At 40.8% G+C, this 27,944-nt stretch overlaps 2 protein-coding genes and 1 long non-coding RNA gene across 14 annotated transcripts in view; 2 read left to right on the top strand and 1 right to left on the bottom strand.

The window, feature by feature from the left end:
* Positions 1 to 2,864, top strand: part of LOC309364369 (contactin-4) — a 528,932-nt gene extending 526,068 nt beyond the window's left edge. For 10 of the 11 annotated variants that reach the window (XM_081901475.1, XM_081901468.1, XM_081901471.1 and 7 more), the window contains one exon: positions 1,391 to 2,864. In XM_081901475.1, the coding sequence (XP_081757601.1) occupies positions 1,391 to 1,491 (101 nt within the window). In that variant the 3' untranslated portion in view covers positions 1,492 to 2,864. The remainder of the gene's footprint in view (positions 1 to 1,390) is intronic. The other variant, XM_081901476.1, reaches the window with a different exon arrangement.
* A 2,612-nt stretch (positions 2,865 to 5,476) lies between these two features.
* LOC309365394 lies at positions 5,477 to 14,612 on the bottom strand. Of its 2 annotated transcripts, none has more exons than XR_014166101.1 (4): positions 12,718 to 12,884; positions 9,720 to 9,765; positions 6,361 to 6,779; positions 5,477 to 5,650 (listed from the first exon to the last, which is right to left on the bottom strand). It is a non-coding gene; the product is annotated as an uncharacterized lncRNA (long non-coding RNA). The 2 variants fall into 2 exon arrangements; XR_014166100.1 differs by lacking the exon at positions 12,718 to 12,884 and adding an exon at positions 14,469 to 14,612 and having other exon boundaries at positions 5,539 to 5,650.
* A 117-nt stretch (positions 14,613 to 14,729) lies between these two features.
* TRNT1 (tRNA nucleotidyl transferase 1) lies at positions 14,730 to 21,463 on the top strand. The gene is made up of 8 exons (XM_081902919.1): positions 14,730 to 14,842; positions 15,635 to 15,794; positions 16,192 to 16,385; positions 16,735 to 16,873; positions 17,564 to 17,690; positions 18,531 to 18,724; positions 19,659 to 19,912; positions 21,041 to 21,463. The coding sequence occupies exons 2-8, from the start codon at positions 15,635 to 15,637 to the stop codon at positions 21,287 to 21,289; spliced, it is 1,317 nt and encodes a 438-aa protein (XP_081759045.1). The 5' UTR covers positions 14,730 to 14,842; the 3' UTR covers positions 21,290 to 21,463.
* The last annotated feature ends 6,481 nt before the right edge of the window (positions 21,464 to 27,944 follow it).

Below are 27,944 nucleotides of genomic sequence, written 5' to 3'. Positions count from 1 at the left end.
GCTGGATCTGCTATATCCTCAGGAGCATCCCCCATGCCGCCTCTACTGCAGCCTTTTGGGAAATAGGAGGCCCTGGTCTCCTCCCACCCAAAGAAAGAAATGGCATGAGCTGCCCTCTGGGATCCTCTGGGCTCTGCTCCCACCCCGAGTGATTCAGAGTACACCCCCTCGTCTTGCAATGGCCTTTGATTACCACTTCAATGGTCTGGAAAAGTTAAACTGATGCTCCCCAGCCCCACTTGTTCCTGATGTAGATCTTTACTTACCCAGTAGGGAGGGATGGCATTTTGGGCTTCACTTCAGGTGCCAAAATGTCTCAGGCTGGCCCTGGCAATGAATGAAATTTTCTTTAGTTAGAACAGAAGGTGACTTTCTCAGTTTTGTAACTATCTTCTTTGAATAAACTCTTGCAAAAGAAAAGGCCCTCCTTTTCTGCTTAATGGTTTTTCAATCATAATGGGAGATTCTTTTTATATAGGCATTTTCAGTTGTGTGGCCAAACAAAGCACTAGAATTTATCCCTCTGTGCACCTAAAATGACAGTAAATTGTCCCTACAAAAGTGGAGTTGTGTTAAAGGTTAATTATGGCATTGCAGTAGTTTTCCTGCGGGCACATAACAAGTACTAAGTCAGGAGCAAAAGAATAGTCTTGCTTTAGTCATTAGCTCTACTACCCACAACACAGAGCACAACAGGTTTATATGGGGCTCCCGTGTACACTAGGGTTTTTCCATTCACATAACAATATTTTATTATTGTTGTTACCAAAAATTATTGTGGCAACTTAAATGCCAGCTAATGAATTATGGAGACCTGGGTACAAATTCTTACATGGCCAAGAACCTCATTGAGTGTGACCTTAGACTAGAGATGGGAAGACCTGGAAAAAACCCAGAAAAAAAGAATGTCCCCCCCCCCATTTTTCCGGGTTTTTTTCCAGGCCTTCGCATCTCTATCTTGGACTAGTTATAGTCTCTCAGCAAATGTACCACACAAGGTGGCTGTGAGGCTAAAGATAGGGGGAAACCATATAAACCACCTTGAGCTCTTTGGAGGGAAGGCAAGATATAAAGGCAGGAAACGTATGTCAAAACACTTCGGTGCATGTGGAGCTGCCACTGCATTACAGTGGAATTGGCAATACTTTTATGCAGAATTTTTGCATGCACACTGAAACTCTGGACTAGAGCCCCAATCCCTGTTTTTCCTTCCTGCTACTTAGCATTTCTGTCAGTATAAAAGCTTTCCATTTGAATCAGTGCCAAAGTAATTCTTTCATTTTACTGAATGCAGGAGCACCAGAAAAGTGAGGCGAGTTATGTCACTTGTTCATGTATGTGAAGCTGCAAGATATCAAACCTTGTGATTTCTTTTTTCTTCTCCTCCTAGATGCCTATGTGAGAGGGTCGGGTGCTTCTACTTCAAATGCTTGTACGTTGTCAGCCATCAGCACAATAATGATTTCCCTCACAGCTAGATCAAGTTTATGACAAAAAATATCTAAAGGACTTCCTGTTTATAATATAACTAAGCAACATTTAGCTAGTTGTTTTGAAGACACCCAGTACTAAGTAATATTGTTGTTCGAGTACATCTTACTACTGGAAAAAAAAATGTTTTATGCTTCTCTAGGAATGGCATTATACAGTACTTCCTCAAAGCAAATATAGCTTTGTCTGAAGTTTCTTTGGAAACTCTGCAATGCACTGAAAACATCTGTAATATGATGTTACCAAAGCAGTTTACATATGTCCTTATATGCATATTTTTTATTATATATTTAGTGTTTTATAGACTTTTTTAAAGTTAACATATGATGTAGATATTAATTTCTTTCCCCCTCTGCTATGAAATGCTATTGATGGCATTTACTGTTGCAAAAATACGTTGTTTTGGAATGTTTTATAGCCAGGTCGAAAGTTCTCAGTACACTGGTTTCAAATTGATTGTATAGTTTTACAAGAGTGCACTGGCAAAGCTCTTTTGACCTCGATCCATTCTTCAAGGTACCTGGGCTTATCTGTACACAGGTAGGATCCCAAACAGGCATTATATGAAGTCTTCCCTCCCCTCTCCCTGATGGCCTCAGGTTTGCTGCTGCTATTGCAGCACTTGTGGGCACTGGGCTTTATCCATTGGCCATTCCTAGCCCCTGATGCACAGACGACTTCCACAAGGAGGGATGGAGTGGGCTGCTAGATGAAAGACAGGATATAAATGTCTGGTGCCAGCAGTACAGCCAGCTGGAGGACTGGGAGAGGGAAGAGGAAGGTTCCCTGGAATACTTTTTCAGGATCCTTTCCCCCAATATGTGCAGAGGAGGAAGATGGATCATGCTGCTATTTAAAGCAGCTAGAGTGGTTTTTTTGTTTGTTTAAATGACATGTAAAGTGTTCATTCTTGGATCAAATTACAAAAAAAGACAAATCTAAAATAACTTTCAATGCATTTGCTTTCAGGTTTGTGTAAGTCAACTGCATAGTATCAGCTAGCTAATATTTTAATGATGCATAGCAAAGATTTTCATTTGAATGTACTTGAGTTTTCTCTAAAAAATTAATAAATATTAAATTGAACATTCGTTCCATTTAGTCGTGATCGCTCCTATAGTAATGTAGACCAGATGTTGCTATAGCAAAGGACAAGATGCTGAATGCGGTGAAAATCTTGAAATTCCACCCTTTGAGCAATTTATGTAATTCTGGATTTGCACCATTTTAATAAGGAAGTCTGTGCGTCTGTGAGACTTTAAATGAAACATAAGTATGCTGATTTCTGTGTTGGAACATATGTTTCTTTTGACAGGTACATGTTTAACTGTAATTCTCTATAGTTTGGTTTCATAAACTGAATTCCGAAATTATCTCTGTTTATACGATTTTTGTTTGAGTATAGGTTATAAGCTAACTCTAATAAATACCATTCTAGTGAATACTTCCCTAAAAAGGCTTTTTTCCATTAAAAAAAAATTATATGTATGTCTGGGTGTCTCTATGCACTTCCAAATAGCTCCTTTATTTTAAGATATCAAACCCTCTTGCCTTTTTGCTAGCACAAGTGAACAGAACCCAACACCTGAAGAGTGTTCTGAAGACCTAGCTTTAATTTTCTTGACAAGCTCTTTATACATATCTAGCATGTTGATAAAATCCTATTCAAATGTGACAGTGATTGCAGTCCATCATGACATTTTCCTATGAAGCTGTCATCCATTTCCATGAAAGCTTGGGTTGAGCACTATCTCCACTGACTTGGGTGTGCATACCGGTTCTCAATGAGGAACATATGAACTTCTGCACAAGCTTGCACATGCAGAGCTCCATCCATGCTCCACTCCATGTGTTCACCAGAGTCTGGGAAGGTATATGAACCATGCCCAGAATTTAAAAATAAAAAATATATTAATACAAAAGATTTATTTGTTACTGGGGTAAAATTTTGTACATATGCTCAGATGGAACAATAATAATTAAGACATCAGTGAAGCTTTCTGTTCATTCTTTTCCCCAAATTAAAAAAAAATGCACTGCAGAGGTTTATAATTTGTTCTTCCTGATAGTTTAAATTTGCCTGTAATTTGTCTGTTTTGCTTCCAGAACAATACAAGCTAACTTTTAAACTACTTTCAGAATATATTTATTAAGTAACTCATAATCAGGATTCCACTTGTGTAAGTCAGGGGTGTTAACCAGAGAAATATTGTCAGTATTTCAAGCTGTGTTCCTTTCTTAGTTTGATATGGTTACTTCTATGTAAAAACAAAAACAAAACAAAAAAACCCACAAAAGAAAGAAAATGAAAGAAAAAAAGCCTTGTAGTTTTTCTCCCCAGTGTAAATGATATTTATCAGTGATCTAGCAGATGTAATCTTTTTTATAGTTATTGGTAATAAATATTCTGTTATTTGTAAATATTCCTGTGTTTATAGGCATTTTTCCTACATTCGTGGTGGTTATTTGTTAAAAAAAATATATATACTCCATTACACTCTTAATCTCAACTGTTTGTGTTGTGAAAACACCCAGGATCAGTGGTGGACAGATTTCCAAAAACTCAACATGGAATGGGCACCATTAAAAAGAAAAGAAAAGAAGAAAAACATTATTTTAAAATAATTTTAAAACAAATGTTTATTTCTAATTAAGAGCCTATGCCAATGCTGTAATTGGGATTGTAGGAAGAGCTAGAGGTTTGCTGCCTTCAAACCCTGCAATGAAAGCCCCAAAAGACACACATGCATTCCTCATTTCCAAACTTGACTATGGATAGCAGTAGCAAAGGCTCGCAAGCCAGAGCGCCATTAAACCCTAGACACTCAAGACCATAAGAACCTTTGGATATGTACTTCCCATGGTTCCTGATGTCTTTAAGGATACTAGTGACCCCTCACTGCGAAAAGGTTCCTGGTGCCCTTTCTGGGGATGTCGGAAACCACAGGAACCACATTTCCAAGTAGTCCTGATATCGTTGGAAACTGTATGTGTGCTTGTAGCAATATCCAGGAGCCTAAGTTTGGGAATGAGAGATGGAGCTACAGAAGTTCACAGCAAGGTGCCAAGAAGCAAAGGCTGAAACTGCAGACAGCTGGACTTCGAATACTGCCTAGTTCAAACTTCAGCACCTCACTAGCCAAGATGCACCATTTATTGGGTTGGCTGGTCAATTTATCTGGTGAAACATCAAGGCTGCAATTCTACACTTATCTGGGAGCAAGACCCATTGAAGTTAGACTGACCCTTGAGTAGACAAGCAGAGGCTTATCCTGCAAGTGAATCAGGTGCATATTTATTACTTCATTTCACCTTCCTTGCAACTGTATTTAAGGTGCAAAAATGAAGCTAGCCTTTTGAATTTGCTCCAGAAAAAGAGGGCATTAAAGGGTATAAAGCGTAGCCACTGCCCAGTAACAGGTATTGGAAAAGGAGTTGAAGAGACTCAAGACCAGAAGCTTAAGCCCTAAACCATTTCTCCTTCTGTTCATAGTGGTTTCCCATTCATTTCAATGAAGCAGTGAACTGTGACAACAAAGGGATACAGGTAGCCCTTCCGTGTGATAAGTTCTCTGTGTGTACATTGCATCAAAAATAGGGCTTGGGTCTGGGACATGGCTAGCAGGAGACTAACTTGTTCACTACATGATAAAAGATTCCAAACGTAAATGTTTATCAAAACACAAGAGCTCAACAAGAGCACATACGAACTCACACCCTATTATAGGTATGCAGCTGCAACATAGATGAGCATTCTCATACAAGGTATCCCGAGGCACAAAACAAATGAAAATGCATTCATATTATAAGCTCTGTTGTATTCTTGTGTTATTTATAGCACAATAAAAATGTTACCCATATAACTTGCCCTTCAAACGAATGTCCTGTTATAGAGACTAAGGTTATGTTAATTTTCCTTCTAAAAAAACAGAGCGCCTGGTTTACACAGAGGCTCTCTTCATGGTAGGCCTTAGTTTGCCTACCCATGGCATAGACTCAAAGCCCTTGGCAAGGAATAATTTCAGTGCCTTGTGATACATGTGCTGGCTTTCTTGTACTTACTGTGGTGATTTGTGGAATTTCCCTTTCTTGTGAAACATCCCTGCTATAGAGGTGTGTCTGGTGCCAATGATGCAATATTCTTGGCAGCAGGCATCTGCTAATAGTATATTTTATATACTAATAAGCTACTTTGAATCCAAAGCTGATGAAGGGTGATATAAAAACGTTTTCATTCAAAATAACAAATAAATAATGAAAGGATATATTTCATTTTAACAAAAAGTTTCCTGAAAACCAGAAACAGGGCTATGACTCTTCTTCATTCTGTGATTTGCCATCTCTACTGTAACAAGGGGAACCTTCACTGATATTACTTCTTATGGAATATTTGACATGGCAAATGATTTGAAAGGTCACAGTGGCTTTAATGGCAAATTAAGGGACGGAGTTTTACATTTTAGTCACGACAGCTTTATGGAGCATCCTGATTTCAGAAGCGGTATGGTGCTCAGAAGCAAACATGCAAGGGGCAGAGATTGCCATGAAGCGTCATTTTGGATTTCCTTGTGGTATCAAGAATGACTACCACGTAAAGTACAATGTTAAAATAGGAAGATGTTTGGTCTGATTGACCAAGGCTTTATTTTGGGGGGCAATTCTAATGGAAACTGGAGACGTAAGACTAGGATCAAACTCGATGGGGTTCAGCATGCTAATTTTTATGCTAAATTGTGGTCTTTAGAATCTTATGTCATGGAACCATAATCAATTTAAAAAACAACAACTCTACAATTTGTGAGCATCACCATATCCTTCTGGCAGTACATTCCATAAGTAATTTACACATGGGGGGGGGGGACGACTTACTTTTCTTGGATCGTCATCTCCCACCAGTTTTATTGTAACAGCTTCAGTGATTTGCTTGTAGGAATGCATTATTATGAAGAACAAAGCTTTGTGACATTTTGCTCATCTTTGGGTCAAAGGATACCGCTGCAGTATACGACAGAAATGTCTTTAACATTAACAACCTCTAAAACTTCCTTGATAGAACTTAGCTAGGTTTGTTACAAAACCATTGCAATATTTTAAGCAATATTGGATTCCTTTGTCGTTTATTTTGAGATCAGTTTCAACATTGAACTGCATCCATATTTAATAACAGACTGAAGAATGTTCCAAGGCAGGAAAGCAGAGCTCCTCAAACTAACTCCCAGGGTCTAAGCATTGCTTTTGATTTCTTTACTTTATTCAGTGATGCAGGGCCCTCTGAAACTCATGTGGTTCTAGAGAACAAACCGAAAGATATTTCTTTTCTTCTTCAGATAAAAAGGGAGTTCAAAGTAGAATCATCATTGATACACTTCACTTGTACCCAAATTGTACTCTAAGAAGCTGATGCTTTGCTACAAACCTGGTTTTCGTAATCATAGCTACAAAGAGATGGGGATATTTCATAGGGAGACATAAGGGAAACGATGTTGGGCCATGCCTACCATCTATGAAGTGTGTACAGTGGTGCCTCGCAAGACGAAATTAATTCGTTCCGCAAGTCTTTTAGTCTTGCGAGTTTTTCGTCTTGCGAAGCATGGTTTCCCATAGGAATGCATTGAAAATCAATCAATGCGTTCCTATGGAAACCGCCTTCAGACCAGGTCCGGGGACAGTCTGTCCCCCGACCTCTTCTGAAGGCCGGCGGGGGACGAAAGTCTTTGCTCCCCCCTGCCTGCCTTCAAAAGCCGTCCGGGAGAGCGGAGAAACGCAGCGCGTTTCTCCGCTCTCCCGGGAAGGTAGGCAGGGGGGAGCAAAGACTTTTGTCCCCCGCCAGCCTTCAGAAGAGGTCGGGGGACAGGCTGCGTTTCTCCGCTCTCCCGGGAAGGCAGGCAGGGGGGAGCAAAGACTTTCGCCCCCCGCCGGCCTTCAGAAGAGGACCTCTTCTGAAGGCCGGCGGGGGGCAAATTTTTTGCTCCCCCCCCGTCTGCCTTCAAAAGCCGTCCGGGATAGCGGGAAGCGCTTCCCTGCTATCCCGGACCGCTTTTAAAATGCTGGTGGTGGGGAGCAAAGCCTTTTGGCCCCCGCCGGCCTTCCTGGACCTCTTCTGAAGGCCGGAGGGGGGGGGGAAGGCTTTGCTCCCCACCGCCAGCATTTAAAAGAGGTCCCCGGAGATTTCCCTATGGGCTTTCTTCTTGCGAAGCAAGCCCATAGGGAAAATCGTCTAGCGAAGCGACGCAAATACCGAAAAACCCTTTCGTCTTGCGGGTTTTTCGTCTTGCGAGGCATTCGTCTTGCGGGGCACCACTGTATTTCAACAAGGGCTAGATTCATACATCACTGAAGTTCGCAAAAAAATAAGGGTTCTGGTCAGCCAAGTCATATGCTGATGATCATAGCAGTGTCAGAATACAAAATGTCACTACACAACAGTAAAATAGCAACAGCAGCATCTTATTCCTCAGAACTTTTTACAAAACCTATTCTAGGCGGGTGGTGAAAGATGAAGATTGTATCCAACTAAGTCATTGAACTCCACTCACACAAAACCTGGAGCTCCCCTTCCCTCTTCTCCCCCAAAAATATCTGTTATGGGTGTTCCCCCATCTCTCCGGGACACATTTGGGGATAGTACAAGGGAAGTGAGGAAAGTGGGGGGTGGGAGAAATGCCCAAGGACTTAGTTGGATTCAGTCCTAAACTATTATAGGTAGGTAACTGAAAGTCAACAGTTTACAGTATAAATTGGGAACAAATTGTGTCCCCACTCCTTGATTCAATGTCACAGAAATATAATGTACATTTCACAATTATCAAAATGGTTCTAAGCAGTGGGGTTCATTAAGAATGACATTAAAAGCAGGAATGAGAAAAAGATCTTATGCACAGAGCCCTGAGCAACCTGAGTTAAGGGCAGGAAACAAATGTAATATAGTTGTTTGTACTGAATACTGTATAAGTGCATAGGGTTTGCTCTGCCTAATGTTTCCATCTGTACAATAAGGTGAGTGATACTTAAACTTTATAAAAGGCCTTGAAAACTATGAATGTTACCCTCTGACAAATGCTCATGAAATAAAGGAGATGAAGTCAATCAGATAGTGAAAATCACAACTATGTTTCACTACCTGAACTTCAGGGCAAAATGGCAAAAAGAGACACACAAATATTACACAGGAATGATCCATGGTTGTAAAAAGAATGATCCCTTAGTCACCGGGAAAGAAGGGGGTGGGGTGACTAAATTCTTGAAATGCAAGAATCGAAGACCAGCACATGAGAAATCACAAAAAGTAGGGCTGTCAAATCATAAAAAACAAAAACTGAGTTCAAGATAGCAGCTGACTAATTTATTTCAACAGTTGTTTTAAAAACAATGAATGGTATCTAATGGTGTCTACCCACTTATGAAATGGAGTTTTGCTTATGCAATAGGACTTCCAGTTTCTCCCCTCTCCAGACCCCTCACATGCCCTAAATATCTGCTCCAAAGGGTGACTCAACCCTCTGGAACACATTCTCAGGGTGTGCACTGGGGAGGAGAGAGAGGAAAAGTCCTGCTGCATGAGGTCCACTTGCACCGAGATATAATTCACCACACACTCTCCTATGCAATTACCATCTGTATTGACCAAGCGCAATGCTTGGTTGACTAAACCTTAACAATATTATCAAGGCACACAAAAATAAGCTGTGTGGTTCCATCCAAATAGCAAAGATATTGGTGGCATATTATGGGAAAGTGTGCACCACACTCCTTCCCTTCAGATGTAACACTTTTATTTATAACTACTTACCTGTATCCAGGCCATTTTTCTCCAGAATTCGGAACACAAAGACTGCAAATCAAATCCAGTGTTCTTCCATAGAATACTATAATACAGCCTCAGAGTTCAGGGATCTGGGTTTTGGTTTTTGCTTCTAGTTGCTACATTGCTAACACTTGTTCCCCTTAGTCAAGACTCAACTGTGTTTAATTTTCCACAGCTGATTTTCACTTTAATTAAAAACAATCCAAAAAGATTTAAGCACTAATCTCTAAGGCCTGTTTTCTTGCCTATCCTAAAGGATAACAAAAGGAAGGTAGAAAGGCTCAGATAACTGACTTTTATAGAAAATGTAATATTTGGATGTACTGTTTTTATTTTGTTGGCAAAACGCTTCCGGGAGCAGAAGACTTGTTCTATGTACAATATAAACCATGAGCATTATCGAAATGAAGGGGAAATTACTCACAGCTACTAACTGGCAGACTGTACCCCAATAATGATGATTATGACAACTAAACAAAAGGTTAGTCAATTTAATGGTAAGGTCATGTGATGTAATGAGCTTGTTCAGACAATTATAAACTGGCTTAATAACCTGAGATATGAATGAACCTTGCAGGGAAACAGTAAAAAAACAACCAAGGAACTATTACTATCAAGACCAAAAGAGGGGGAATTGCGGGGGGACGGGGGACAAAATATTGCTTAATATGCATCCAATCCCTTTCAGAACAATTCCTTTATCAAGGGCACTTTTAAAGCAATTTCTCCTGTTTATCAGCATGCCTTTGCTAATGAATTTTTCCCCCCTGAAATGTATGAGGGGGGTGCTTAATAATAAGCACCTGGAGTTTCTTTCCCCTGCCTGCCTTTTTCTTTCTTTCTTTCTTTCTTTCTTTCTTTCTTTCTTTCTTTTTTGCTTTAAATTGCTGATAGGGGTTTTGATTCAACAGAGGTCTTATTCCACCAGACTCCACTGGTGATTCTACCACAACACAAGCTCCTGCTTCACCCGCCAAAGGTGCAGACTATGGTGATATGTGGTGCAAGACCCTCCCTGGAGGGGCTTTATATTCGGCAGTGCATCAGCTACTCCAAGTCACAGGGCAGACTTACAATTATTCTATAATTAAAGTTTAATGGTTCATATGAGCCAAGACACTATAGTGAATGGCTTTGGAACAAGGTAGGATATCAATACAACTACAAAGAATGGTTTCAGAAACCACAGTTTCCTAGTACAGATGGAACTGGAAACAATGGCTAATGGAAGATTTCCTAGTTTGTTAACCCACTCATTGAAAGAAAGAAGCAAAGCTTCTTCATATTTTGGTTTAGTAAGCCAAGATATGATAATCCAAATGTGACAAATGGTCATGGTCAAAACAACAATTTACCCTGTATAATTGGAAAGACAAATTCAGCATGACAAAGATTCTTTGGAAAAAATGACTCTTTACATTGCTCTTTTCCCCATCCCCCTAAAAAGCCCTTCCTGTGCCCTTTACAGTAAGAGTCACCTGTATGGGAGAAGCTTGCGAAGTAAATACCACCAAAGCTAAAAAGTACAGGAGTTTGCATCACACCAGAGGCTCAAAAGACCACAAGGCATACCAGATTCCAAAAATATTTTTATAATATTCTTATTGTGTATATTTGGGGAACTGGTATTTTTGTACTGTACACTGACTCAAGATATTACTTATCTTTCATAGTTCTTTCAGAGACAAAGCATATTCAAATTACCATTCATAATCACAGCAGACACATTACATAAAACATTCACTTTCATTTCCTAGATATGCAACTGAGAGACAGTAACTTCATGGGTAACAATGCAAACAGACACTGTGAAGGGGCTGGTCTTGCTGTGCAGACCAGAAAAGTGACAACAGTAAATTCTAATTCATCTTTCATGTTTCAAATTCCAATTTGTAACACAATCCTCTGGACCACCATGGCGTTCCGAAGAAAACCAATGGAACATAGGAAGTTGCTTTATCCTGAATCAAACCATAAGGCCATCTAGCATAATATTGCCAGGCACTGCTTTTTGCATGAAAACACACTGGAATCAATATTCAATATGCTTGATTGCATGGTTTGTTATTGCTAGAACTATCATTTTTTAACCTTTGGCCTTTCATACTCCACATCCCCAAGCCCAAAGATAGCAACCAGCCTGGAAAAGAGGAAAATTGTGTACACCTGTCCACATTTTGGAGAGCCAAATTTTCTGTTCCATTCAGATCTTCATCGTGTCTGCATGCACAAAACTACAGCTTTTTGGTGATAGATATGAAATTTTTATCTATGCAAATGCTCTAAATCAATCAAGGAGAATTATCATCACTGGGCTAGCTGATAATTGAAACTATAGGAAAATTGAATTATGAACAACAGTTGCTGGGAGGGGAAGCCAACTTGAACAGTTGGTAAGCAACATGAAGAATTAACGAGGAAGGAGATGAGCTAGAGAGCTGTATTTAATGGCAACTCAGACTAGTCATCCAAAAAATTCAGCTGTAACAGTGGATTTCTGAAGGATTTTTTCAGCCAGGGACAGTATTACTCTATGATAGAAAGCGGACATACAATAATGAGGCGAAAGAAAGAAAAGAGAATGCTCACCACAAAAATACATTTAAACAGCAATTTAAAACTTTCTGAGACTAAAAGCTGCTTCGTTGTTTTTTAAAAAATAAAATAAACTGAAAATTCTGTGCTAGTGTATTTTTAAAAGTTAGTTTTGTATTTATGTCAGGAGCAAGGTAAACCAGGAGAAAACTAGACCATAATCGCCATGATCGCATCAAAGAATGTATTAGCAAAGAGCATTGTTACACAGATCGATCAGCACAGATGAAAACACACAAGGCATTCAGCAAACAAAGAGAAAGCAAAGTCACAACCACATGAATGGTAACAATAAACAGGACTGTTTGTTGTTAATAGAAAACTAAGGAACATACCTCAAAAAGAACGACAAATGTGTACATGAAAGTAGTTGTGATGGATAGTTATCCATTAATTTCCATAATTAGATTGTAAACAAGTATACTGTATAAACTATTGAAGTTTTAATTTAGGGTATTTTATTTTCATGAGAAATACTGACTGAGGCACGTAGAAGACTGCTGTGTGTGTGAATTTGAGGCTGGAGAAATGAGCAGCACCTGAAAAGATTCACAGAAGTGGATGGCTATATTTAGGTCCTGAAGTAGAAAATGTAATTTCATTTCACTTCCATTTCAGTCTACTTTTCCCCCCCTCTTCTAGTGAAGCTGTTAAAAGTTGGGATTTGACTTGAGGGCCTAATTTTTAGGAATAATTTTATCTTCAGCTTTCAAGCTTTACATGACAAAATACAGGGTACAATCTAGAATGGTCCTGCAGGCAGCTCTAAGGTTTTGGTTTTTCTCTGTACTGTACACAAGAGCTCTTCATGCCGCATCAAAAATTACCCTTGACTCTCTTCCAATTGTAAAAAATGGTTCATCATCCTACTACATAGGAGAACCTTATGAAGCAGAAAAAAATGGTTAAAGATCATGCCAGCAATGCACAACTAGTATGTGAGGTTTTCATACCCGATATGCTTCACCACAGCATTCTGCAAGGCATTTCAGAAAACAATCAGTGGCGTAGCGTGGGGGGTGCAGGGGGGGCCGGCCGCACCGGGCGCAACATCTGGGGGTTAGGGGGCACAAATCCACGGCTTAGGGGGCGCAAATCCACGGGTTAGGGGGTGCATATTACCTGCCTTGCCCCGGGTGCTGACAACCCACGCTACGCCACTGAAAACAATATGGAATGTTCCTTGCTAATACTGTACACAGCACAGTTTGAAGATTTGCACTGTGTGAAGTATCAAGTCTGAGACAACTTACAGAACATTTGGAAAATGTAAAAATATTTTACATAATGCTATAGATTTTGTATGATTGCACTTGTCTGAGATTTGGCTGAGTTTTTTGTGTTCTTTTAATAGAATGGTTGTATAAATACCAGAATTATGTCCTGCATAGTTATAGCAAAACATGCAAAAACCTGGAAACAGAATTTGGAAACACGTTTTGCAAGTTCAACAGGCCTCTGCAGCTGTTTAATTTTTATATTGATTACCGGTAAGTCAGTCACCATAATTATTATCTGTATTTTTTATTATTTAAATGGTCTTTCGTGTTTTAATATTGATATTTTACGGCATGGCACTATAGAAACTTTTATAAATTTAAATTAATAACCCCCCTTACATTTACTGTTTTCCATTTCTATGTACAATGGGAGTATTAATAATGACTTTTGATGGTTTAATGACTGTTAATGTGCAGATTTGTACATCTTACATAAGATTTCCTTTAATAGGGTGAAACCTTCCTCCTTTCTAACTTTATAGTTGTTTCCTCTCAGTTGCATTGTATTGCATCAGGCTTTTATACTGTGGGTGGTATTCAACTGTTACTCAGCATAGGTATCTCTAACATGCTCATTCATTTCAATGGGTCTACTCTCAAGTAAAATTTAGTTGAAACAAGGCTACATTTATTTTTTACATGCAAACAATGCATTGCCATTGTTGAATTCTAGCTTTTTGGTTTGTTCCTTAGTTCCCACCAAGCTTCCATTTCTGTTATTTCCGGATTAAAGCAAGTGGAGGCTGGTTGTTTAGGACGTGGGTCGCCAACTTGGTGTCCGTTTGGGGATGCCAGGCTCTTTGAGCTTTCCTTAAAACAAGAAAAAATGCAACTCTCCAGCGCTTCTAGAAAATTACGAAGCAAAGTGCGTCCTTCTGGAAACTGACTTACCGTACTTTTATGAGGGGCTGGTGTCCTGCTGCTTAGTCTGTAATATATATGTCCTTATTATGACATGTCCTTATTTTCGGGTGTAAAAATGGTCAGGGGGGAATTTTGACGAAGCGGCGATAGAAACGCAGCTCCAAAAGCTTAAAATTACTAAGGGGGGGGGGGGAGCTCAACAATTTGGGTTTGTTGCCAAAAAATGCTTAACAATTTTGGTAGTTTCAAAAAAAAAGGCTCAACAGCTTTGCGGGTGTCTTTTACTTTTTGAAATATCACAACCCTAATTTTATCCACAAGCTGCCTTGCGTCCCTGTCGGAGGAAAAAGTGGGGTCATAAATAAATAAATGGGAAACAATAATGACGACAGCAGCAGCAGCAACACCCTGCTAAGCTAATTTTTGGCGCAAACCTTTTGTGCGAAGCGACAAATAACTATAAACAAGCCCTTCAGGAAAGCCACGCTGTCGCCAGCGGGGTGAGGAGTTAAACACAGAGGAGCCTCGTAGAAAGACGGAGGCGCCCCAAAAACCCGCGCGCGAAAGGCCGCCCTCGAAGCTCGACCCCACCCGGAGCGCCGGGGCTGAAGGAGGAGCGGCTCCGCCAACCCGCCTCCGGGGAGGAGGAGGAGGAGCGCGGCCTGGACCTTTTTACTCCTCCTCCTCCTCCTCCTCTTCCGTCGCTTCGTTTTGAAGCCCAACAACGCGTTTCCTGCTAGGAGCTGCGGCGACGGAAGGTGCTAGCCGGGTGGAAGCGAGCAAAGCAAGCAAGCAAGCCAGCGCCTGGGTGAGTGTGGCTGCCCCTTCCTCCCCCTCCTCTTGCTAAGCTGCTGGAAGTGCTCCGCCCCAAAATGCACGAGCCTGAGATTCTGCAGGCTGCGCAGGTCCTCCTCGCCCCTGCTTGTATCCCAACCAGCTTTTGCGCGCACGGAGCTTGCTGCCTTATCCATGCTCGCCTGTCCAGGCCTCCGCATAGTCCAGTTAGGGAAGGGGAGCGGGCGTGGGGAGGGCTGACGTCAGAGGGAGGCACCTGCCCCCCACCTGCCTCCAAGGGGGTCCACTGCGGACCCTACGCCCACCCGCTGCCCTTCCTCGCTGTCTGGTCTGAGCATGTAAAGCAGTAGCTTCCAGAATTTGCCTTTTGCGTTCTTACTCGAGGCCACCTTTCTCCCCCACCAACTCTCATCAGAGAAGTAGTAGACATCATGAGTAGGGAATATGCGGTCCCACAGAGGCCTCTGAAGGGCAATAGTTTCCCCATCTCCCCCTCTGTGCATGATAGCATCTGCACACTGTGCACACTTGATTAAAATTGTACTTCCAGCATACCCATGGGTTGGGTTAACCTAGCCACTTCAGCGGGGCATGAACATTTGCCAAATTTCTTTCCATTTGAGGCATGCCGTGGTGTTCTTATGCTGGACAGCATAAGAGAGAAATTATGCGCCCAGAAGCAAACTATCTGAGCTGCTTAGAAACTGTAGCCCATTGGGAATTTTGAGCCTCTTATGAAAATGGGATAGAAGTATTATTAAATGAATGAAATACTTGAAATACTCACCTGTGCCCTTTTCTTTAGATGTGGCATCACCTGCTCCTTCTTGGCTGTAAAGCAGGTGTTCCCTTCTCCCCACACAGCAGTACAGGGGTTAAAATCCTGTGGCGGTGTTTAAGCACCATGAAACTAGAGTCTTCCGAATTCCAGTCCCTCTTCACACCAGGACTGAAGAGCGTTGCAGGTACTAACGTATCTCTATTATTACTTCTATGGTTTTATGGTTGTTCAGGACCCAGCTGGCAGCGGAGTGTAGAAGAACCCCCAGAGCATGAGTGATAACAGACATCAGAAATGAAATGGGAATTTTGCTGCTGGGGGAAGGGGTTTGCACCAATCCTTTTAGCAGCGTTGGTTCATCTCAGTACAAGAAAAGTCATTTAGAGCTGAAATAAACTGTTTCTGTTCTGAGAGGGCACAAGATATCTTGGTTTTATTAACTGATAGATGGAATCATCATTTCTGCTAGTGAAATCACATCAACTTTAGTGGGCTTGAATTAGTACAAGTGGCAGTTACTACTCTCGAGATTTTTGTAAAAAAAGTTTTGCTAATGATTGTTTTTTCCCTCCACTGCCCAGAATTATTTGACAAAGCAAAGTATGAATTGAGGATAGCAGGAGGTGCAGTAAGGGACTTGCTCAATGGAATGAAACCACAAGATGTTGACTTTGCCACCACAGCTACTCCTACTGAGATGAAGGAAATGTTCCAAGCTGCAGGTGTCCGAATGATCAACAACAGAGGAGAAAAACATGGAACTATCACTGCCAGGGTAAGAAGATTTTGCAAGTCCCAGGCTGGGAAAGTCTGCTCTTTAACCTGCTTTCCTAGATAATTTACTTCAAATTTGTTTCTAGAAATGTCAGGCACTAAATGTGGTTATCTGTGAATCTCCACCACCCTTCCACTAGATGTCCTACTGTAGCGTCGGCGAATATTTGTGAATATCCTAATAGCTAAGGACAGATTCTCAGTATACAGAATGTTAATAAACACGTTCTGTTAACAGTTAGGTTGCATGCAGTCTAATGGGACATGCAAATAATTTAGTTTCTTTCCATATGAAAAGGGGTGCTGTTATCAAAAAGGTGAACAAATGCTTTTACAAAATTCTTTTATAGCTCCATGAGGAGAACTTTGAAATTACCACGCTTAGACTTGATCTGGTTACTGATGGGAGACATGCAGAAGTGGAATTTACAACTGACTGGGAAAAAGATGCTGAGAGGAGAGATCTCACAATCAATTCTATGTTCTTAGGTAACTCCCCAATCCTCTGATGTGCCATTCTAGTTTAAAGCCAGGCCACCCACACAACGTTTTACCTGGACAAATCTTTGGTCCGAGTCAATTGCTACATCTCGCTTGCCAAAAGTAATTGGGGTCTGCTGAGTGATCAGAATGAAAAATTCCTGGGACCCACATACTATTTATGCAGTAAGCTTGAGTTGCCTGACACGAGAGAGGGATATAAATGTAACAACAAAACAGTATTTATTATTTCTTTGACTAGTTTATGTGACATGGACAATTGGAACCCAGCACAAAAGTTTCAGTGTGGAGTGCTCACATTGACAGCAGCCCTGCCCATTTCCAGGAGACTTCATTTCTTTTCCCATCTCTGTTCCTCCATTCCCCCTTCCCCACAACAAACTCTTGGGGTTCCGTGGCCACGGAGCAAGCTCAGTTCTCATTAGGCTGTTTTGGACTCCCTGCCCGCTTCCCCCTAAAGTCTTTTCGTACCTCTGCATATTTTGGGATTCCTCAAGTCTGCTGATAGTCATCTCCTGTTGCATGGTGCCATTTTGGCTTCATTAGGCCTGCATATTGAGGAGGTTATTTTGGCATGTAGGCCAAAATGAACTTTCTGGCAGCCTACCTCTATCAAAAATACTTCACTGAAGTAAACTTGTGAACTGAAGTAAACTCATGGTTTTATTTGCTTTGTAGGTTTGGATGGAACACTTTATGATTATTTCAACGGCTATGATGATTTGAAAAACAACAAAGTCAGATTTGTCGGACATGCAAACCAGAGAATACAAGAGGATTACCTAAGAATTCTGCGATACTTCAGGTAGCTTTTAGACTAGATTATTGGGGCTGCCCTTGAAGACAACTCAGAAACTACAACTGGTCCAAAACACAACTGCCAGATTGCTGGCTGGGGTTTGATTTAGAACACATATAACCCATGCCTAACTTTCTGTAAAAGTTAGCTGGTGGCTCATGCTTTTAGTTTTAATGTGTTTTTAATTGTGCATATAAAATTGTTTTAAGCTAGTTTGGTATTTTTTATGAAACTGCAGTATACAAGTAATTTTGAACAGCTTCACTTCTTCCCTCACCCAAGTGGGTGTGTGGACCCACACTGAGACAGTGCACCAAGGCATTGTTCATTCAGCTCTCCCTTTTTCTCTTCAGGTTATTCAATGTATGTGGTACTTGCATCTCAAATGTCTGCACTTTCAAAAATTATTATTTTTAGTACAGGCAGTGAGTGACCATTTTAGGCGCGTCCAGTTGGCCAACAGGATAGCTCAGTTGGTTAGAGCATGGCCCTGACACATAGGTGCTTTTGGAACTTGAAGAGGGCAGAATGGGAGCCGGGAACAGAAATGTTGCATGAAATGGTCACCACCTGTATTATTTATTGAATTTGTATACCACCCTACCTCCAAAGATCTCAGGGCGGTTCACAGCATAGAATGCAGAATAATAAAGTACACAATAAAAACAATAACACCCTCTCCCACAAACACATTTAAAATGACACAGACTGATAATCAGCCAAAGGCCTGGTTGAAGAGGAATGGTGACCACCAGCATTCCAACTTGACATTTGATAAAAACAGATTTGCTCCAGGTACTAAAACTGATCTCTCTCTCTCTCTCTTTTCCCTCCCACCCACGCCAGATTTTATGGACGGATTGCAGAAAAACCTGGCCACCACGAACCTGACACTCTGGAAGCAATCAAAGATAATGCCAAAGGTTTGGCTGGAATATCGGGCGAGAGGATTTGGGTGGAGTTGAAAAAAATTCTTGTTGGAAACCATGTTAATCATCTCATCCGCCTAATGTACGAACTGGATGTGGCTGGCTATATAGGTAAAGTGCTATGTTTTACATAGCAGTAATGCTTATCTCAGCCAGAGGTAGCAGTGGGGAAAACCTGCAGTGAATATCTCTGTCCCTTGTTTGAACAGAAGAAGGGCCTGTCAGATCAGACCATAGATCTATCTAGTGCAGCATTCTGTTCTCACAGATGCACAATAGCACTCCTGTGGGTGTGTTGCATTAACTATTATGCCCATGCAGTGTATCTAAAACTGCTCTGATAGGCACCAGGCAAAAACTATCGTTTATAACCAGGCCTTTGGCCTTTTACAGTCTGTGGCCTTTCAGAAATGGGTGGGATGTTTCTATTGTACGTTTTCCCCCTCTTGGTTTTAATGTGGGATTTGTTGTCTGTTTGCTTGTGAGTTGCTTGGGTTGCCCTGGACAAGATAAAGTGACTAACAAATTCAGCAAATAATAATACAGTTGTACCTTGGAAGTCAAACAGCTTAGTTCCCAAACATCTTGGCTCCCAAATGCCGCAAACCCGGAAGTGACTGTTCTGGTTTGCGAACTATTTTTGGAAGCCAAACATCTAGCGGGGCTTCCAATTGGCTACAGGAGCCACTCAGAAGCTGCGGTTTGGTTTTCAAACATTTTGGAAGTCAAACGGACTTTCGGAACAAATTCCGTTTAACTTCCAAGGTACGACTATAATAGCCCTTAAGGCAGAAGAGCCTAGCCTTGCCTGCTAGACTTAAGCCAAACTCACATTAACAGCCCTGCTTGTATATTGGTTGTAGAACATCATTCATCAGTAGTTCCAACAGTTGCCTTGTCCCAGTGCTGGTGCAAAGCGACCAGTTGTGGTTTGGGACTAATGTTGCCACTCGCTACTGCATTCTTGTTTGCCATTTTCTAAGCAGCTTTTCTGATTTCTTGGTTTCATTATTCTCATATTCCTTTTTTTGTGTGTCTCCCTCAGGATTACCTGTTAATGGGAGCCTGCAGGAATTTGACACAGTCTGTAAAAATGTTCAGAATCTCTTTCCAAAACCAATGACCGTTCTAACATCACTGTTAAAGGTGCCAGACGACGTCTCGAAACTGGACCTAAGGCTGAAAATTTCAAAAGATGAAAAAAACCTTGCGCTGTTTCTGCTGAAGCACAGGAGAGACTTGGTCAAAGCTACTGATACCACAGAGCCACTCAAACCATATCAAGAGTTCATTATAGATGTAAGTAACATTATTATTATTATCATCATCATCTGCCACTGCTCTGTGTTGCCCCAGCTACTCTGGGCAGCCTCCAACAAATTATGAAAACACAGTAAAAAGTCAAACATTTCTTTAAAAATACTGCGCCAGAGGCTTTTCTTGAATGGTGCTCAACTCTTCAGGTTTCTTTATTACTACAGTAGACGCTCGGGTTGCGAACGTGATCCATGCGGGATGCACATTCGCAACCTGCAGTGTTCGGAACCTGCATCTGCACACACGCAGGTTGCGACTTGGCGTGACCGCTGAAACCTGGAAGTAACCCGTTCTGGTACTTCCAGGTTTCGGTGGTCCACAACCCGAAAAAACGCAACCTGAAATGGCTGTAACCCAAGGTATGACTGTATTAATCTGCTGTTAGCTACCAGTGCCGCATCGTCTCCCCAAAGCAGATAAAACCTACTGGTTGGGATGAAGGCAATAAGGAAATGGGAATTGGCTTCTTAAAAATACACAGAGAGTGCGCTTTAGCTTGTATACCTTTTTATACCCATTTAGACATAACAATTACCTGAATTTTAGCTGTGAAGGCTCTATGTCGAAACATCACTGGCTAAGCTAGAGCGGGAGAGAATCGTGGGTGCAGTTCAAAAGGTTCTGACACGTTATTCAGGAGAGTTCCCCAGGTCTGGCCTTACACAAACTTCCATAATTAACTTTGCTTAGAATCTAAGCCAAGAAAGGCTTTTTAAGTTGTTGGTGTGGTACTGGAAATGTTCTGCATGGGACAGTGACAATAAATATATCATATTGTATCGTATAGCTGTTCAGTAAAAATTGTTGTGTATACGGCGTGGTGTGACTGGCTGCAAAGCTCATTTGACCATTCAGCCAAGACACTGCAGCATACCAGAACTGAGAGGAGTGAGATCAACATGTTGCAAATGTGGCAGCAAAGCCAAGCTAGTACCCCTTCTGGTTTATTTGCACCATGCCACCATATCTGTGCCCTGGTCTGTCATGGTATGCTGCAGTGACTCGGTGGCATGGTCAGGTGTGCAACACAGCCCCGCTACACCACCCACTGCTGCTGCAGGTGTCTTGTGTTCAGGTCTCTCACGATGTTATGATGTGTGTTTTGTGAAGTCAAGGGAGGCTGACTCAGCATCCAGAATCTGTGAGCTTCTGAAGTACCAAGGAGAAGGACTTCTTCTGAAGGAAATGCAACAGTGGTCTGTCCCTTCTTTTCCTGTAAGTGGCCACGACATAAGAAAAATGGGGTTTTCATCCGGGAAAGAAATCGGGATACTCTTGCAGCAGTTGCGGGACACGTGGAAAAAGAGTGGATACCAGATGGGAAAGGAAGAACTCTTAAGCCATGTAAAAAAGGTGTAAAAATAATGATTAAAAATGTAAAGTCAATTGAGTACATAAAATTGTATCAAATTCTGCATGTAAATATTCCATTGTTCATACTCACTTGGGTTTCAAGCACTGTTGGAATCTTCGGGATTATTATTTTTGATGGATTTTTTTAAAAAGCAATTAAAGTGCAAAACATTTCACAAGCAGCTCTGTGTTCTTCTACTTATGTGTGGTTATATTTTCTGAGTAAGAAATGTATTTTGTATTTTTACTGAACTATTTAAGAATGCCCTTGTGGTGTTAAGTTGTGCTTTGCTCTCCTACGTGCATCATATGCTGCAAAAGTCTGAAATAGCTTGCAAATTTTCTGTTTAGTGTAAGTTTGGGTAATGGTAGGACAGCAGTATTTGTCCACTAGGTGGCAGTACATAGGAACCTTTATAGCTGCAAACAAAATACACTGGATCCAGAATTGGCTTCCAGTTAATTACAGACACACCGTTAACACCATATTCATGGAAGACAATCTTACTCAGCTATGAGTGATTGCCAAAGAAGACTGTCGAGGGTTTTTTTATTTACACATTAAATGACTTTTGTGGAGGGAAATATTCATTGACTGCTGCTGCTGAAGACAGTTTTACAGCACGAGTCCCAAGATCTGGTAGTGTCAAAAATTACATTATTTATTTGATGGTAATAATCCTAATAGGTGTATAAGCTTAATGCTGGCCACCAATCCTTCATCTGTCAACCTTTAAAATGATTCTTTGACTTTTCAACAAGCTTCAAGATTGAAGGGAGGTCTGACGTCTTGTGTTATAGAAAGCCTTGTTAATTCTTCTGGGCTGTTTCTCAATCTACTGACATGCACAGTGTTCAAGACTCCCCGGTTTAAGGGAACTAAGGAGGCTGCTCAAAGCAGTTCCTTTCTTTTCCTATGTACATCATTTCTGGCTCAGTGCTTCTCTTATATGATAGAAGTGATTTCACTCAGTGTGGCTTCTGTGTCTGTAGACTTTAATGTTTCCTACTGCCATTTACTTTTAGAAACCTAATTGTCACAGGGCAGTAGTTTCATGATGAAACATGTCCCAAAGCCTTTATTTAGCAAGATGAATTAGAAAAAAAATGCATCAATCCTTAAAGTAAATTAGGATAAAGTTGCAGAGCACATGGGTCCCAGTATTCTTCATACATACCGTATTTTTTGCTCTAAGACGCACCTAGGAGTAAAACAAGAAAGCAAAGCAAAGCCTCTTGAGTGAAGAAGGAGGAGCACTCCTGCTGCGCTCAAGAGGCTTTGCGGGGCTATCCCTGAAGCCAGAAGAGCAAGAGGGATCGGTTCTGGCTTTCTGGGATAGCTGTACAGCCTGCAATCGCTCCATAAGACGCACACACATTTCCCCTTTTTAGGAGGGAAAAGGTGCGTCTTAAAGAGCAAAAAATACGGTATTGTGGTATGTATTGTGAACATGTCATTTCATGGGAATGGGAGGCATTCGTGTAAGCCAAACATAATTAAGGGGCGGGCAAACCATAACCCTCAAAACACTGAAGTTCTCCCCCAAACCTGTCTGTTCCTCAAGCCCTTAAGTACGAAGTTTAGAGAGCTGTATTTTAAAAGCCTAACTTGTGCTACCTTCTCCTCAAACTTCTGTATTAACCCCCCCCCCCCTCTGCTAAAATTAGGCATGAAAAGGCAGCCCTATTGTAGCCAATAGAAGGCCTTTGAAATACAAATTGGGGAGGTGAGATTAACTGCCCTCTTTAAAAATATCCCACCAAGATACACAATTAGGCTTCTTTTGAGCCTAATTGCTGTGGGTGAGTGGCAGTTTTGGGGGGCCTCTCCCTACTATAACTCTTGCCCCCCCCCCATCACCCCTGCCTCAATTAGGGGTGGGTTTGTTTGTTTGTCTGTTTGTTTTAAAAAAGCCGACTATTGGTTCCAATAGAAGATGTCTCTCCCCACCCCCCAATTCCACCAGAAAAACCCACCCTCTTCATTGTTGCAGGGTGGGGAGTGTTGTGGAGAATACAACTAGGGAGGCAAATCATACACCCATACCAATTAGGCTTGAAATGAAGCAAAAACACTTTTTGTAAGCCTAATTGCTGGCAGAGGAGTGTTGTGTGATCCCCATGACAATTCTAGTTTGCAAAAGTTCCCATGAGCCCAGAAAGGTCAGTGGCCTCTGCCTTAAATACTGTAGTCTGCAGTATGCATGGTCTGTCAGGAACCCTGCATAAACTGCAAGGCAACCCATGATTCAAAATGCTTTAAAATGACCTACATTCCCATATAAAAATAAATGATCCACTTACTTGTTTTTTTGATTGAAGCGCAAACCAGCTGTAGTTATCACCAGGAAGATTCTATTCCGAGCAAACTGGCCTGTGCATGTTTGTGAGGGAAACACTGTTACAATATTAATACAATATTAATTAGGGTATGTGCATATTAAGAGGCAAGATGCAATTTGTCTGCTTGAGAGGCTCAGCAAAACATTAAACTGAAAGTCAATGGAACAGACTGGTTTCTACTACAAGTATCTTACAATGGTTTGTAAATGTAATTATCAGAGGGGCCAGGGAAGGGAAGGGGTATACATAAATTTCATTACAAAGTAATTCAGGCAGCAGATTAAATCTGCATAGGGAGCAATTTTCCTTACAGATTAACTCCAAACCTGAACTTCTGACTGTGAATATGCTGGTGCTGCTATCAAGGGGGAAAACAAGTGGTAGCTCTGTGTTGCATAGAAAATAAATCTAGTATGAGATTATTCCTGTTCTAAGGCTGCATTAATGAGGTTTATAGACCTTTCTCAGAGTTTTTAGATTTCCACAATGAACATGGCTCTGCATTTATACTTTTCATTCTTTACTACTTATAGAACGAAGAATCTGTGCAAGAGGTTAATTTCAATCAACCATTGACTAATTTCTACACACATTCTTGCTGATGAACATACACAAGCCCAGTCCATTGATGATTTCTGCAGGCTGCATTTTCAAATGTCTCTAAGATGATGGCCAGTCCACTAGCACTTCTAGAAGTCAAGGAAGGCCAAAAGATAATGCACCCGTGTGAAGATGATGCACAATATGTTACTCCATTCAGCTAGTATTTCTGAGAAACCTGCATGAGTGTCTCCCCACTATCACCTACTAATACACCAATCTCTTTTTAAAAAATCAAAAACTATTTCTGCAGGTGTCTGCTTCCTGACCTGCTGTTCAATTCAGAACTAAATTTTAGTGAGAGTAACGAGGCCAGAGAAAAGGATGAACCAGAAAACAAAGGGTGTCAAGGGGCAATAAAAAAGTTAGCACCTAAGTGCTAAAAGCTCACTTATTCACTGTCTGAACAATTTTGCTCAGCTGCATTTTTTTTAAAAAAACAACCCTCTAATTTTACCTGAACTAACTTTCCATTTGGCTAATTCTGGATCCTATAGACTGAATCTTAGATTCATCATCTTCAGTTACTGGCAACATTAACACCCCAGTCACGTACACACATAATACTGGCTCATTTTCAAGTCGCCTGTTGACCAGCCAGAACAATGTTCTTTGAGAGAGACTTTAGACAACAGTTCTGTTACTGCAACTTTACAGTGTCATTTTCATTCCTTTTTGGTGAGTCTCAAGTAGCAGCCTTGCAAAGATCCCAGTGAAATAAAGACTGATATTCATCAAGCACTAAATAAATAGTTGTGGATTAGGAGTATACAATAGGCCATGTAGCATTATTTTAGCATACAATTTGAAAGTCTTAACAGCTCAAGATCTTACGAAGAATCTTTAGCACAACACAATAAAATTTTCTTGGAATGAAGAAACTACATTCTCTGGTCTTCAAAGCAGTTTGTCTTTAATGTGAAATTCTTAATTTAACAAATGTAACTACTGATCAAAACAAAATCTTCAAAGTTGAGAAAATGTTTTGAATAAATTTATTTTGTAACTTCCAAAGAGCTGTTTAAAAAATATTTTGTGACATGCATAAAAAACCCAGACATTCCAAACATTAAAAAAAAGAAAACCTAAGGATTATGTTAATTCACTTATGAGTTCTCCTTTTTCTGAAGACCTTATTTCAAACTCAGCCACAGAATTTAAAATAAGAAACCCATTCCTTTTAAAGAAGCTGAAATCTATGGAGGACCTTGAAAAATAAGAAATAGTGAGTGTTTTCAAAACAAAAAATGAAATTCAAAAAGCATATTATAAAGTATTGGAAATAATTTTTTAAAAAATTACAGTAGAAATACGAAGTGACAGGAAAATTTTAGATTTAAACGCTTTACAGTCCAAGAATGTCAGCAATGTGGTGCTCAGACGGTAGGAGAACTGGTCAAGTTTGGACTTCCAAGAAACAGCTGTCAAGCAAGCCCAATCAAGGACGTTGCAGAAATTTGCTTAATTTCTGATTTATTTATTTTAAGGAAATCAGATATTTGTGTGTCTTCTCTGCTTAACTGCAGTATGATCACATCTAACACACATTGTGCGATTTCAACCATATGTGGTTGAAGGCAGGCCAGCAGAAATTAGTTAAATCCAAGCAAGGCAGAGAGCTTAAAAGCTCTTTTCATGATGGGTAACCCAATGGACCTGGCGCAAGACAAGCTTTTAAGCTCTCCACATTGCTTGGGGGGCAAGACCCACTCAGCGCAGATTCTGGGAGTACAGGCAATGACCCATTTCTGCACGTCCAACTGCCATATGACTGTGTACACACTCAGAATTGGGGGGGGCGTAATGGGGCGAGGGCTTATGTGTACTCCGGTGACACATGGGCCAGGAACCTAACCCCTGTGCAAATGGGTCATTGATTGTACTGGGGATTCTCCTTTTCTACCTCTCACGGCTAGCTGCTAGTTTATTCTTCCGAAAGGCAAACAAAGGAGCAGTTACAAGCACAGTGTGCTTTCCTTACCGCAGCTTCCATAGAGCAGTTTTAACAACAGTCAGGCAAAAACCACCACCGGATGAACGAAGAATTGTTCTCTGAACAGAAACAGCACTCCTAAAAATGCTTCGCATGAAAATTGAAATGCACTTCCACATAAACAGTAACAAGAAAAAAATGTTTTGTATAGCTATTTGTGTGTGAAAATAAAGATGTGAGATCTGTAATAAGATCTATATTGATTTTAGAAAAACCTTTTAAACAGTAAGGGTGTTAATTCAACGAAATTTCGGTCAGAGTAGATGCACTGAAATTAATGGATCTTACTTATGACATGCTAATTTCAATGTGTCTGCTCTGAGTAAAGCCTAAGGCTGCAATCTAACACACACACATATCTGGGAATGAATTCAGTGGGGCTTATTTCTGAGTAGACATGTATAGGTTTGCACAGCAGGGATGTTTTTGATAAATGCAATTATCTAATATTTAGTGCTCAGATGGAAACACTGATTCTGACATTTTTATAATCTGTTTCAACATGAAGATATAATAGACTTTAACTCCCTGAGAGTTTTCATTTTCTCCAGTTGTTTGATGTAAAACCAACAATATACGAGCACAGGAAAAACCAAGCCAACACAGAGAAGCATTATTGGTTTTATACTGGAACCAGAAAGCATATAATCTACATAAAGAATTCTCTATTGAGGGTACAACATCCAGTTGCACAACACCAGAATATACGGTTTTAGCAGTTACTTGAAATCACACTAGTTTATAAGCTAGAAAATGTTATGAGCTTGATAATATCAAACCCATTACACAGACTGGGGTAGAAGGCAGAAACAAGTCAACATTAAATGAAATTAGTGGAGTATTTATTTCTCGTTGATCTCACTATAACTCTTTCCCCTTTAAAAAAAAAACAAAAAACTCCCCCCCCCCCATGTTTACACACATTTCCACCAAATAGGCAAATTTTAAGCTTGCTGACGTCTCGTGTCTGTCTTCTTCTGCGGCAACTGCATAACAAAAGCCAGTAAAATATATTGACATCAATTCATCAAACACTGCTGTTACACAACCTCTGTTTATTGGAAGCTGGCTTGCACACAAGCATAGTTGATTCTGTGCAATTTAACAAAAGTATTGGTTCACTGAAAACGTGGGACCTCCCTGATCCTATGACACTGTGCGAGATAGAAAAGTTTGTTCTATAGTATGGTGGGGGTGATGGTGGGGAAGAGGTAGTAAAGTGATCTGTTCGAAGAGGAAGAGGAAGAAGGAGGAGGAGGAGGAGGAGCAGGAGGAGGAGGAAATGTTCTCCCCTCCTACAATGGTGGATAAGAGAAGTGTTGGAACCTCAGACCTGCTCTTGATCTCATCATGCTTAGGAGGTGAAGAGATGGTAGCAGCATGTAGAGAGAGGTCTTGCAATGGTGCACCAGCTACAGTGAGCATTCATCACATAAGAGATGGAAGGATGAGATTTTAACATGTAGAAGTCATATTACCATCACACTATTGTTAGCAAAGGTTCAAAATCCACCCTCCCCACTTACCCACATGCCAGCTTCGCAAATGGTCATGTCCCACCACCATTCAAAACAGAGGCTCCCCCCCCCCTTCAAAATTCTTGCCACCTGCAAATCCCACTGAGGCTCCAACATTTTCCCCACTTAGGAGAAAGCTCTCTAGTATCCTGACTCATTTTAGTACAGGCCAGTCATCACAATCCTGTGCTTTCACATTAATGTTTTA

The sequence above is a fragment of the Podarcis melisellensis genome (genome assembly GCF_964234715.1).
Source record: "Podarcis melisellensis genome assembly, chromosome: 2".
NCBI classification, from domain to species: Eukaryota; Metazoa; Chordata; class Lepidosauria; order Squamata; family Lacertidae; genus Podarcis; species Podarcis melisellensis.
Note: the sequence above shows the minus strand (reverse complement) of the source record. Positions and strands in the feature narration are given on the sequence as shown.

What these genes read in the sequence shown, in the direction of transcription:
- TRNT1 (XM_081902919.1), top strand. Translation starts at nt 15,635, where the DNA reads ATGTGGCATCACCTGCTCCTTCTTGGCTGTAAAGCAGGTGTTCCCTTC. An exon ending in AGGACTGAAGAGCGTTGCAG is followed by an intron (nt 15,795 to 16,191) that starts GTACTAACGTAT and finishes TCCACTGCCCAG; the next exon opens with AATTATTTGACAAAGCAAAG. An exon ending in ATGGAACTATCACTGCCAGG is followed by an intron (nt 16,386 to 16,734) that starts GTAAGAAGATTT and finishes ATTCTTTTATAG; the next exon opens with CTCCATGAGGAGAACTTTGA.